This window comes from Mustela nivalis (assembly GCF_964662115.1).
Source record: "Mustela nivalis genome assembly, chromosome: 5".
NCBI classification, from domain to species: domain Eukaryota; kingdom Metazoa; phylum Chordata; class Mammalia; order Carnivora; family Mustelidae; genus Mustela; species Mustela nivalis.
The window spans coordinates 8,448,617-8,462,437 of record NC_139024.1 but is presented as its reverse complement, the minus strand read 5'-3'; the positions used below and the strand labels follow the sequence as shown (position 1 = coordinate 8,462,437).

The window sequence follows — 13,821 nt, the reverse complement described above, 5'->3', positions numbered from 1 at the left end:
GTCCTAAGGAATTCAGTTTCCAAGGGCCCAGCATCCTCTCTGCACTGATAACCTCACTGTACACTCACTCTTCTTGTCTTGCTCCCTTCTTTGTGATGACAGATAAAAGCCCAGAGTGAGCCCTCTTCTCTATTTGGAGGTAAAAAGAAGTTGGGGGGATTCTGTGGGCAACTATATTATTGTTTTCTTTTTTAAACATCGGTCATCTTTCTTCAATGTTGAGGAAATAGAAACCCATTTCTCAAGAATTACAGGTAATGATCACTTCCACGTTTTCTCACACGATAGTGTTTTTCTTGAGCCTATTTTTCTAATGTTCTTGGTCTCATCTTTAATGATCCTGAAGAAGTTGGAATGCTCCAGAAAGACGAGATGGGAAGGGAGTGGGGCTGTGGGTTGGGGATGCGGACACAGAGGGTGTGCGTCCCGGAAAGCCAAGCGCGGAGCCTCACCCATTGCCGGTTGGTCCACAGCCTCGGAGTCGGTGTATGTGGTCTCCCTGCAGTCCATGAACTCACAGGGGCAGAGTCAGCCTGTCTACAGGGCTGCCCTAACGAAACGGAAGATTTCAGGTACGTTTCCAAGGACGAACCTGCTCACGTCCTGGTCTGTGTGGATGCCGGGTTGTTTCCAAATGATGCTGCGTAAGTGGCAAATCACTTGGATGTCACTGAGTGTGAAGGAAACCTCGGGACCGGCTTGGTCACATTTCAGGCACGAGCATGTTTCATTTATACTCAGAGATAAGCATGTTCGTCTGAGGAAGTATATTTCTCTGTGTATTTTGAATGGCTTCCCCGTGCGACAGATTTGCCGCTGTAGGACTGGCCAAGCATTTGGTCCAATTACAGTCACAGTCTAAGCCACACATCAGTTGCCCTTGGTAGCAGACCATGAACAGAGAGAAATGAGAGTCTGTGTGGAGGGGGCAGTGAGCAATATCTGCCCTCATACTTAATTTTAGCCCAAATCTCTTAAACGTAGCATTGAGAAGAGTGAGAAAAGTGTGGTAGAGGCTTACTCATAGTCTGACCATTGTTCATTTACCAAGGGATGTTTTTCCCTACATCCATTCACAGATTTTTAAAATACTACATCTTAACAAATTCCACATACTTATTCTGGGTCCTGCACCTTAATTTAAAGAGGCAATCTGCAGCATGATTATTTTCAGGAATTCACAATTTATTTGTGATTACAGTTTTATCTGACAGATCAGATACTAAATTATGTATATTTCTATATTATCATTTTTGTTTATGATTATAGTTGCTTACATTGTGTGATGGAAATCTCAAATACATGATGCTGCACTTTTATTTTTCAGTATTTACTGCTATAGAAAAAGTGTCCACATCGTTTTTTAACAAGCTTCCCCTACCTGTAGAAAAGTCACATCCTTTTGAAACATGGTCCCTGAAAGGTGAAAAGAAAAAAATAAATAAAACCCTCAAGAGACTAAAAGCAAAATTGAAGCCTGTAAGTCCTCATTTTGGGTAGAGATTGAACAGAAACTATAGGCTTCGTGGGTATGATGTATTCTCTTGGAAATTGGCAAACTGAACTCTGCTTTATGTCTGAACGTGTAACTTTTAATCCGTCTTGTTGGATCCACATTTTCTAAAATGGGAGGACATTGAACCCAATGTGATTTGTGCATTTGTTTGAACCAGAATTTCATTTCATGCCATGATTGCTAAGGAAATGCTCTGGCTTGACCTTTTTTCCCCCAAAACTTTTGCTTCCTGTAAATTTTGTATTATTTCCCAGACACTTACAGTATGTGTTAAGAAAACACTGAGTTACTTGGAGTATTTTGGACCAAGACAAAGCATCCCTTTTGCACTGTTCTTTAGGTCAGCTGTATTGGGGAACTTTTCAAGTAAACTGCCCATTTATTAGACTGTGGGTAACAACAAGAATGGAGATTTTGGTTGTTCTACATTGACCAAGCAAACAATTGCTTAGCTTTCATTTTATCTACATCAAGTGTAAGCAATTTAAAAATTATAGAGCATGAATAATGAACTCGGGGGCCAGAGGACTCAGGGCAGATCCTCTTGTTGAGATAACCTCTAACATGTCCCGTTGTCATTTCAGAAGAGGATGAACTAGACGTGCCTGAAGACATCAATGTCCGGGTCATGTCATCCCAATCCGTGCTTGTAGCCTGGGTGGATCCTGTTTTGGAAAAACAAAAGAAAGTTGTTGCATCAAGGTACTTTCCCTTATTTATTTGTCTTTGTTTTAGTATGAGAGATGTGAATTTCTGGTCCTTAAGAGACATGTGTTTATTTGCATGACTGTATCTTCTGACATGTGAGTGCTGGACTCTCCTGTAGCTGGGTGGTAGACTGTTCTATGACAATCTAGCTAGTCTCGGGTGCCGTCACACATTTTCCTCAGATCAGATATGACCAGGGCCTTGTGTGTAATGCACACAGCAGGACCTCACTTTTCACTTGTTCAGAGTTTTGTCTTGTGTCTGGAAATTCCATAGATTCTGTTTTCTTTCTTCGCCCCATGTGGGTTTTGCCTTGTCTCACTGTGATCTATTTGTGAGCAGAGGATGTGACCCCATTTTAGGAGGAGTCTTACCTTTCCTCCAGTAGCAAGGATTTTTATGTAGAGAAGGGGACATTTGTCAAAGGCCTTGCACACCGTAGTTCTTCATTCTTCAGACACTGAATTGCCTTATATCTAGCTCATTTGTGCATAGCAGAAGGCACTGTTTTGTCTCATAATGATATTTTGATAATATTAGATATTATAATAGCTCATGATATTATGCCGCTCAGATTTTTATACTGATTTGCAATAGCAGTAGAAGAAAAACCAATCATAAGATTAAAGTAATCTTTGTGTTTAAAAAACATTGGTGAACACCATTCCTTGTTAGTGCTAGATTAATATAAACATCAAAATTTTATTGTTAAACTACTGAATAGTTTATATTACCAAGAAAAAGCCAGGATTTCTATATATTAACTTTTAGGACCCTATATATTAACTTTTGAACATATCTACAACCAAGAAAAGTGAACGTCCTTTAAAAAAATGAATGGAGTATAATTCTGAGATTATATATGTATATATTTTTATATTTTTATTATATATATTTATTCTTTATACACACACACACACACACACCATTATTTATATTATATACAGTTTTTGTTACTGTCTGTTAGTAAAGAAAAAGAAAAAGACATCTGCTTCATTTGAAAGAAAGTGAGAAAGCTCATAGTGATTCTCTTCCATTTTGTTCCTGATTACTACTGGACTTTGATTCCCAGTATCTTGATCAAAATGATAAAGGGCCTGAGTTTTCTTAGCAAGACTCTTGTATTAATTGGCAGGCTGTGTCTGCAACTGAAGTCTTATCTTGACTTATTAAATAACACCTTGTTAATGCTTCAGATGCTTTCTACTGCCAAGTGGCTGCAAAGAACATTTCTTGGCAAAGGAATACAATAAATGGAGTTTGCAGCTCTTTGAGTGTGGAGGATGTCTTCTGTCTGGGATCGTTACTACCATGTTTGCTCCTAGCATTTCTCTCCCTGATAATCATACAGTAGAGTTCCTTTTGTAAGCTCTTCTATCCTGCTCTGTTTATTACACACTTTTGCTCTTCTCATGGTAATAATTCTACTCAAAACCACATGCTGCCTTTCTCCCTGAACCTATAGAAAACATGCCTGCTTTGGGATGAAGTGAATCTTCTTGTCTGTCTTTTCTGAAGAACCAAGATACCTTGGGCCAGTTTCAGTTCTTCATATTGCTTTTTTCACACCACATGTCTGCACACACACACACACACACATCCCTCAGAAGGCACCTGCTTGGTCAAACCTGTCCCTCTTCTGTCCTATCCCTTCTTTATCTTGGAGCTGTAAGACACTAAGCTCCATCTTTCCTGGCTGACTTTAGACACCTTTCCTGGAACTTAAGAGTAAATTCTTTGACTTAATAACATAGTTAAAAAATGTAGATTTTTGTCCTCTTTAATTTCTCTCCTTACCTCCCAAAGTTATTACTCATGGGGAAGGAAGAATAGCAAGGAACCTAGCGTTCAGTTGCAGAGAATTGGTCAACCGGTTGCCTTGTTTCCTTATAGACAGTACACTGTGCGCTATCGAGAAAAGGGGGAATTGGCAAGGTGGGACCACAAGCAGACCTCCAACAGACGCGTGTTGGTTGAGAACCTGATTCCAGACACCATGTATGAATTTGCAGTCCGTATTTCACAGGGTGAAAGAGACGGCAAATGGAGTACATCTGTCTTCCAGAGAACACCAGAATCTGGTCTGTATTTAAAATGGCCTTTGGATCTTCCATTTGGGAATTGCCCTGAAAATAAGATTTAAGGATCATTTAAGAAACCAATGGTGATAAAGTCCAGCAGGGCCATTTTTAAAAAAGTAACATTAACCCTAAATCTGGGATGTGTTTCTAGGTACTGAGGCAAAGAAGTTCGGGTCTTGTTGCTCACATTTATCCTTCACTGGCCGTCTTCATTAGCATGTTATCCTGACATGTGGAGCTTAGTACATCCCAGAATAGAGCATAATTACAAATCACCACAGGATGTGTGCATGCCCCTGGGTAATGCATGGGGGGCAGGGAGGTAGGGAGAATCTTCTTCCCTCAGGCTGAGCTTGCATTTGATTCTGGGGGAGAATTGAACTTGGTATCAATTATTTTCTTTTTTAAATGATGTCTTTACAAGTTTTATTAAAAAGAAGTTTGAACTGGATTATAATCTTCTTTATATATTTCAAGATTCATCAATGAGAGATATTCTGAATTTCTAAAAGCATTTCCCTAGATATGTCTGAACTCACTTCATGAGTCAGTAGCACTGACATAACCACTATATTGCACAAAGAGTAATACAGAGTGGAGTTTTCTATCATGTATATTAACAATGAACATAGTAGTGCTGCCCTGAAAAATCTATTTGCAGGAACCATATGTCCCTTACTTATAAAATATCCATAAGAGCATTTTTAAACCTTGGGTCCTTGTCCCTTTGTAGCTCCTACAACAGCTCCTGAAAACTTAAATGTCTGGCCAGTCAACGGCAAGCCCACCGCCGTCACTGTAGCTTGGGACGCACTGCCTGAGACCGAGGGGAAAGTGAAAGGTAGGAACCTCATTATTTAAGGTATCGAGTGCACACAGAAGAGACATACTCCAAATAGAGATGTGTACGTTGCCTCTGATCAACACCAGCTCTAACAGCAGGCTTGGGGACCACGAGAGCAATAGGGAAGCAACATATGTGTATGGGGCGCTAACCCAACGAACAAGGCTATTTCATGTAGGGGTCTCATTGTCAGGAGGATCCAGGTCCTCATGAAGTGACTTTTCATCTTCCCTATCCACAGCGATTTCGGTGCTGCTATCAGGAGGGGTGTTTTTAATTGTATGGGTGTGACATCATAACCTTTACCCATACAAATGACAGCCTTGTGTTTCATTCTATGCATCTTCTCATTGTACCAATAAGAGTACGGAATGTGGGAGTAAGTGGGACCACAGATGTCTTGAATGAGACCATAGGTATTTAATGGGTTTGAAAAAAAAGTAGTAAAAATTAAATAAAAAGGGATTTTTTCCTATTTGTCAGATTTTAATTAAAATTTTTTTTTGGTTGAGGAAAAATGTGACTTTAAAACAGAAAAAAAAGGGGCGTCTGTGTGGCTCAGTGGTTAAGCCGCTGCCTTCGGCTCAGGTCATGATCCCAGGACCCTGGGATCGAGCCCCGCATCGGGCTCTCTGCTCAGCAGGGAGCCTGCTTAAAAAAAAAAAAACAAAAAACAGAAAAAAAAATACCAAAGATGAAACCAAATTAAAATAGAATAAAATATTCACAGCTAAATTTAAAAATAATCTTTTGAGAGTATGAAATAAAAACACAAATTACTTCTTTTTGGTGTAAAAACATTCAAGAACCTTTCAGAAGTGTTTTCAGAGACACTTGAGAAGGCTGTATGGTGGCTTCCCCCTGACATCGCATATACAGATGTGCCGTAAGGGTACATTATACTATTGCTTGATTTTGGAAGACAACTTACATCTATGTCCAAAAACTATGAAAGGTTTGTGTAAGGCTAAAGAAATTGAGAAAATTATCTACTAACCTCTTTTGAGAATTTCTTAATTGAAAAAGCTGAAATGTTCTCTTGTATTCAACTTTCAAAGATAGCTCAGTTATCTTTGAGGACCTGTAAAGATGGAACAATGGAAGTTAAGGGAGGCACACGTAGGGGAGTCGTTTCTTTTTATTTTTTTTTTTCTCAAGATTTTATTCATTTGACAGACAGAGATCACAAGTAGGCAGAGAGGCAAGCAGAGAGAGAGAGAGGAGGAAGCAGGCTCCCTGCAGAGCAGAGAGCCCAATGCAGGACTCGATCCCAGGACCCTGAGATCATGACCCGAGCTGAAGGCAGAGGCTTAACCCACTGAGCCACCCAGGTGCCCCTAGGGGAGTAGTTTCTAAACCTAATGCTTTCTCATTTGCTTGGAGATTTAAAAGAATATATTGTAGTATTCTTGCTCATTTTTTCCCCAGTGGAATAAATGAGAAGCAAATGAAGAGAAGAAATATTTAGTTGGCCCTTTAAATCATCCTTTTTATGACAGTTTGTCATGATGCTGGCAAGGATTCTGAAAATTGCATAAAGACATTTTTGGCTGATGACTTTCATTAGTTATAAAAAAGTCCATTGTTGCTCCTTTCATGACTTTATTATCATGCTACTTATTTGCTTTCTTTCCCTCTCCCACATCTTAGTTTATATTTATAGCTCTCTGGCGAATGAACCTCCTTGGTTGTCAATGAAATATTTTCAAAAATAGTAACAGCTACTGAGTTTTTGTGTCCAAAAGAACTCAAGAATCTTAACTCTGCTTAGGCAGTTTTCACAAAGGAGTGATGGTGGGCCTGAAATTCATAATCACACTGGGGAGTTATATGTGCGACAAATATAAAACACAATGGAAGAATATAGTTTGACATGGTTACATTTTTTCCAGATGAATTGAATTCATACAAAAACCTGTATTACCAAATTTTATAGACAGCGGGTTCTTTTACTTCTTACTTTTGACCACCACAAATGACTAGTTTGTTCATTTTCAAAAAGAAAAGAATGTGGGGTGTTTTTTTTTTTTTCCAGAAAAATGCTGCAAAGACCTTTTTGGTTGAAGTTTTTAGGCTTATGTACTTTTTAAAGATTAGATCTCAGGGAAGAGGAAAGGTCTTCTGTGCTTCTCTAGATATGAGAAAGATAGTATGACAGTTGCTTGGTTTTTCTGTGATTCAGATGATTTTTTGTGGTTAGCTCCTACTCACATTAATTTGATAAACTTTGTAAGTCTTGAGTACATTGAGAGGAAAAGAGGCATGACAGTTTTTAGTCAAGGGTGGAAATTCTGCTTCAAAACATGGCTTCTTTATGGTACAGCATTTCCATAGAAGCCATACAACAATATTAGTTGCTTGGACTGAATTTGCTCTGATTTTCAAAGTTCAAGTGCATTACATGTTCATAAATATTAGTGATTGGAGATGGAAACATTAGTCATCACATAAATCTAGGAACTGGCAACTTTTCCTTACAGTTTTAAATACTGTGAAATATCCTTACCTAGGTATATTGAGTCAGGATTGTAATTCCTCCAAAAGGGAAATTATACTCCATATATGGGATTAATGCAAAATAGCCCAGATTAATATTCCGAGACTCCTTGAGGTCTTGGTAGCTCTTGCGATTCAGTTCTGACCATTGTCATTTAAATCTTCCATGGGTTCTTCTACTCAGGATATATTAATGCTGACATAGTAAATTAGTAAATTAAATAAGCACAATGAAGAAAAACTCCAATGCAGTGTAAGTAGATTTGGCCGTTGTGTGAAGACTGGCCTCCTGGGTTCCATATGTTTAATTTGCCAAAAATGGGAATCTGCCCGAGAATTCACTCTGTGGCCTTGTCTCGTAGCCTGAATGGATGTTAGTTCACCGTCCGTTGTGTCTTTACGCTCCAGCTGCCGACTTGGCGTGCATTGCTACAGTATTAATTTTAGTAATGCACGTTCTAATTCATCCTGCCCATACAGTCTGTCTGCTGGACACAGGACTGTTTTCAGTTTCCTCCTTCCAACCGTCTGCCAAATCATTTCAGAATACATTCTTTCATACGCCCCGGCTCTCAAACCATTTGGAGCAAAGTCCCTCACCTATCCTGGAGAGACTACTTCTGCCCTAGTGGATGGTCTGCAGCCTGGGGAACGCTATCTTTTCAAAATCCGGGCCGCAAACAGGAGAGGACTGGGGCCTCACTCCAAAGCCTTCATTGTCGCTATGCCAACAAGTAAGCATTGTGTGTTTGTGGCTCTATCTCTGTCTCTCTTCATTACTGCTAAATGTGGTGTCTTACTTTGAATCATGCTCGTCGATTTAGAACTGCTTTGTTGACGATTTTGGGGGCTACCCTTACCTGTTGATTTCTGAAATATTTTTGTTGCCCGTTGGGAAATTGGTCTCCCCGGAGACTAAAAGATTATTGATTTCTAGTCATATGAATGACTGTTACAATATTCCAATAACATGAATGTATTAATTATGTGATTGATTTTATAACACTGTGTAATTTGGGGCTTATGATGACAGGGAAATAACATTTTTACTGATGTAATGTGACATTTTTAATTACTAGCTCTCTTCAATTTCTAGATAGTGCTTAAGATTTTTAGTTTATATTCCATTATTTTGGAGTGCAGCTCTAGTCAGAAGAATTTAAATTACCTCATTATCTGATCACTATCAAAATGGAGGTTAATAAAATCCCAAATGGGAGTGAGGTGTTTTTAGACTGTATTTCCTATTTCTTTTAATTTAATTTTATTTTTTCAGTGATCCAAGATTCATGGTTTCTGTACCACACCCAGTGCTCCGTGCATTCCGTGACCTCCTTAATGCCCACCACCAGGCTCACCCAGCCCCCCATCCCCCTCGCTTCCAAAACCCTCAATTTGTCTCTCAGAGTCCACAGTCTCTCATGGTTCCTAGACTGTGTTTTCTTTTCTGCCTCCCCATATTCACACCAGATGTTGGTAGTTGTCTCCTGCGTGGTGTGTTGTGAGGAGTCACAGTGTAGTGCAATATTAAACAGTTCTGTGGTGGAAAAATTCTAATAGATGCGGTTTGCTCCCTCTGGGTCCCCCACTGCCATATAAATTCTCCCCACTTCTGCAGCACCCTTTCCTGCATTCAACCCTGCTCTCAGGAAAGAGTAAATTGTAGGGCACCTGTAATAAAATGTTTTGCCTACCCCGGGAGTCTTTTGAGTTCAGGCCCTATTATAATGTATACATTATTAAAGGGATTTTAAATAAGAAGGAGAAAACAAATACAGACATGTTAGGGGGAATAGGGAACTTTTTGCTATCCTTAAAATTACAGATTTGTTGCTCACCTGTCACCTGCAAATCACACACAACACATCCCCATTTAGTTTTGAGTATAGATCTTCAACACTTTTTACCAGGCTTGTGAAATACTCAGCTGATGTTTTTCAGCTTTCAATTTTTTTGACAGCAGAATCTTTAAAATCTATTATAGCCGGTTCCGGCAAGTCCGATGTGCAGCAGAAGACCCATGCTGAAGATGACTGGAAATCTGAAAAGCCAGAGACTTCTCCCAAAGTTCCTGCTTCCACAAAACACACTCATTTGCCTGTTTCTCCCCGAGGCAGAAACGTCAAAAACCCTCTTCTTGACTTGAAGAACAAAATATTGGCTAATGGTGGGGTGCCCAGAAGACCCCAGCTGCACCCTAAGAGGACTGAAGTTCTGGATCTTCAGTCGACAGAAATCACTGATGAGGAGGAGCTGGATTCCCAGGGGGACCCACCAACGTTGCCCTCAGAGACCCAAGAGCGGAAGCCACAGCAGAGGCCACCAAGTAGAGCTGTCCCCCCTGTCCTTGTTCCTGGGAGGACCCCAGTGGGAGTGCAGACCCCAGTGTTGCCCCGAAAGGAAGGTGCAGACCGGGGTGGCTCCTCTCTGTCTTCCCACCCCCATCCAGGGACGTCTTCATCAGCTCGCCACACACCCATTGAGGGTAGCCCTCGCCGCCCTTCAGGGGGGCCCTCCACCCATCTGCCCCCCAGCTCTACTGACAATGATTCAGTGGGCCAAGAGGAGGACGAGCCAGCCACCGGCTCCCGGGACCCAAAGGACGGGGCCTCCCAGCGGCTGTCTCCTAAGAGCACCGCCCAGGCCAGGCCCGCCCTGTGGCCCAGCCGCCAGGCCACCTCAAGCGCCCTGCGGGACAGAGGCCCTGCACACCACAGCACAAAACCAGCGTTGCCGGCGCGGAGAGCACTCCATTTTGGGGGTAGGGAGGAAAATTCGGGTGCCTCAGTCTCATCCTCGAAATTTTCTCCACCCCAGGAAGGATCATCTCGGCCGCTGCCCACAGAACCACAGCCCAGGGCTCCACTGTCCAGGGGCTGGAAGGATGGTCAGGACACCCCGGCCTCCAAGTCCAGTGTGCCATCACAGTCCAAGTCTTCCTGGTCCTCTGGTCTCTCCTCAAGGACACAGGCCTCTGAGCGAGAGGATGCCTCTGATGAGGATGGTGACAATGACACAGAAGATAGGGGCAGGCAGGCTGAAGCCACGGCCCCGACGTCTCGGGCCCGGCTACCCGCAGGTCCGCCTGTCTCTGGACATTTCAGTTTGTTCAGAAACAAGCCCTTTGCTGCCCATACGAGATATCCAAGCCGGGCTGGCAGCGGCCGAGGACCCCGGTTGCATCCCTCCAGCTCCCCGCCGTCCACCGTGTCCCCCCGAGTCCACTCGAGGGTGAATTCTCAGCCAGCTTCGGACCACAGGCAAGGCTTGGGCATCCATGGAGACGGTGCAGAGAGCGAAGCGGAGGACGAGAAGCCACTTCCTGCCGCCGCGGTAAATGACCACGTGTCTTCCTCCTCCAGGAAGCCTGCCTCCCTGGGCGTGGACCCCCTCAGGAAAGGCCCGCAGAGAGGGGCGAGCCTTCAGCGGAAGGAGCCCCTGGCGGAGAACCCCAAATTCGCCGGGACTGAGGCAGGTGCGCATCCTCAGGGCAAATCCCTGGCCTCCAAGGCGCTGGACGTGCAACAGAGCACAGAAGTGGGTGTGGAGGGCGGCGACCCCAAGGCGCAGCTGGCCCCCGCTCGGCGGCCCGCGACTCGGTCCCAGCACCACCCCGGGCCGGGCGTGCCCAGAAGGACGGCACCCGGCCAGGGGCTGGGTGCCCGGGCCGGCGCTCCCGAAGGGCAGCCTTCTCCCGCGGTCTCCGTGTCGCAGCCGCAGCCCCGCGGCCCCCCGAGCAAGGAAGTGGGGCGTCCGCTGTCCAAACCCAAGCCCGAGCTGCCCCAGGCTGGGCGTCCCCACCCCGCGGCGCCCTCCTTCCCGGACCCCTACGCGGCCAGAGGCAGTCAGACCCCCCACAGGGCGAGCTCCCGAGGGGTGCTTCCCACGTCGCCCCACCATCGGGACGAGGACTCCGAGGGCAGATCTGGCGGAAACAGCCACGACAGCGCAGAAGCAGAGGCCCGAGCCGCCCGGGCGCCCGCACACCCGGCCCGGGCCAGCGACCCCATCCTGTCCCTTCCCAAACCCCGCCAGCTGGAGGCTCACGCAGGAGGCGCGGGCGACAGTCACCTCCGCAGACCCCCAAGCTCCCCGCTGAGGCCCGGCAGCCCCCGCCACTACCCCCACGGCCGCCCCAGGGTCCCGGGCCGAGTGGGGCCCCAGGCTGTGGGGAACAAGGACCGCGCTCCCCAGGCCGCGCCGTCCAAGAGGGAGCCCCTCACCTCTAAGTCTCAGCAGTCGGTCTCGGCAGAGGAGGAGGGTGAAGACGCGATGTTTTTTAAAGGAGGAAAGGACGAGGACCCTCTCCCCTCTGTTCCAAAGTGGCCCTCCCCCTCCAGTCCCAGGGCCAGCAAATACGTGGATGGGAACATCGCTAAGGACAAGAGGGACCCTGCCATCGTGCTCTCACTCCCCAGGGTGGGCTCCCCCCAGGACGAGAACGACACTCCTGTGAAGCGTCCTCCTCCTCCCCCGCCAGGAAGCTCCCCAAGAGCCTCGCACCTCCCGCCCAGACCCCCCCAGCGCAGCCCTTCCACCCCGAGCCCCACCACGGGCACCCCGGCCCGGGAGCGGTACACCAGCCGCGCCCCTCCGGTCTATTCGTCCACCACCCCCATGCTCTCCTTGCGCCAGCGCATGATGAACGCGAGATTCCGGAACCCCCTCTCGCGCCAGCCGGCCAGATCCCCTGCCAGACAAGGTAATTCGTTTTTTAATAACGTTCTCTTTGGGGTCCTCAAAAGGGTTCGCAGCAATTCTTGAGAGTCTTTTATTTTATATTATTGAGTCTCTGCTCCGTCCAAGCACTGTGTTAAGAGCTTTACAGATGTAACTGATTTCATCCTCTTAACTGCCTCTTGTGTTGTGTCTCCTGGTTTTCAGATGAGTGACTAGGGGCCCAGGGATCTGCGTGGTTCCCCGAGGTCAGACAGCTCTGAGGGCTGAGCTGCAGTTCCCACTCCAGACGTGCTAATTCTCCAGGCCTCTGCCATGCCTCGATCACATACTACCTCTTTGCATTCCCCAACATGTGCTCTTAATCTGTGAAAATGCTTCACGGTCATGATGCCAAACGAGGTTCCTGTATTTTAGGTTATTTTTAGCTGCTCACCTGCCAGGGTATATTTAACGAATCCACAGAAAGGAATTAGGTGACTGTGTAGGCTGGATCTTGTTCTTGTTGATTCTGCGTATAAAACTCTCAACACACCCTGGGACAAACTCAATGTCTTGTGTGCAAATTGTTTAGATATTGCAATCAGTGAATGTTATTTAAAACCTCCAGAAAATGCATGTTAAAAATGATTGTCATACATAGGATTAAGAGGCAGATGTGTGACTTACATTGAGGACACCATGTAGACAGCTATGAATTGAAGTCTATGTGGACCCAGGGCAGGATCTGGGGTGTTTAGTCCATGTCTGCATTCAGCTTAATGATACCGTGCACTCTCCTTGCATGGAATTGGTACTTAATGGAAGATTCTTCAATCAATGCATTAGTGTTTGTTAGTCTGTACTATGTATTATTACCTTAGCGCAATGTTAAAAAAAAAAAAATAGAACAATGCCCCATGGAGAGGACAGTTTACTCTTAAAATAGTCTATTTTAAGCAAACCTTAGACCCTGATAATAGATATAAAATCCACATTCCCTAGTACACAGCAGAAATTCAATTAATATTTAGTTTTCATTCGCTATTTGAGTGAGAAATGTAAGTCTCTGACCCTCAGAAAGCCCAAGTACTTTATGCCATGGGTGGGGCTGGATCAGAGTGCTCCCAGCACAGACCTTGAGTAACTGCAGCTGATCAGAAATGCCAGGAGAGGATGGGCAGGTGCTAGGGACAGACAGAGCAGCAACTGAAGGGGCAGCTAATGGGACCTTCGACTTTATCTCTGAGCAGACACTTCTTAAGCAGCCCCACACAGGCCAGCACTGAGCATGTACAGCTGGTGACTGATGATTGGACCTGATTCAGCTAGAAATACTTGTTGCGTTTAGTATAATCTGCTAAGAAGAGCGGAACAACTTCTAGTGTATTTTAGAGAGTTTCTCCATCCTTCCAACTTTCTTTCCCTCTATCTTCTAAATGGTTAAAATAAACATGCTAGCCACTACTGTCTTAAGCTTTATCTAGAAAACTTGTGCTGGACTCTCTCCTTTCCCCAAT

At 44.8% G+C, this 13,821-nt stretch overlaps 1 protein-coding gene across 6 annotated transcripts in view; it reads left to right on the top strand.

Moving 5' to 3' along the window:
- Window positions 1-13,821, top strand: part of FNDC1 (fibronectin type III domain containing 1) — a 112,064-nt gene that overhangs the window by 51,935 nt on the left and 46,308 nt on the right. For 3 of the 6 annotated variants that reach the window (XM_082730016.1, XM_082730019.1, XM_082730020.1), the window contains 6 exons: window positions 474-572; window positions 2,101-2,218; window positions 4,118-4,305; window positions 5,039-5,146; window positions 8,191-8,379; window positions 9,630-12,347. In XM_082730016.1, coding sequence (XP_082586142.1) covers window positions 474-572; window positions 2,101-2,218; window positions 4,118-4,305; window positions 5,039-5,146; window positions 8,191-8,379; window positions 9,630-12,347 — 3,420 coding nt within the window. The remainder of the gene's footprint in view (window positions 1-473; window positions 573-2,100; window positions 2,219-4,117; window positions 4,306-5,038; window positions 5,147-8,190; window positions 8,380-9,629; window positions 12,348-13,821) is intronic. The other 3 variants (XM_082730021.1, XM_082730018.1, XM_082730017.1) reach the window with 2 other exon arrangements.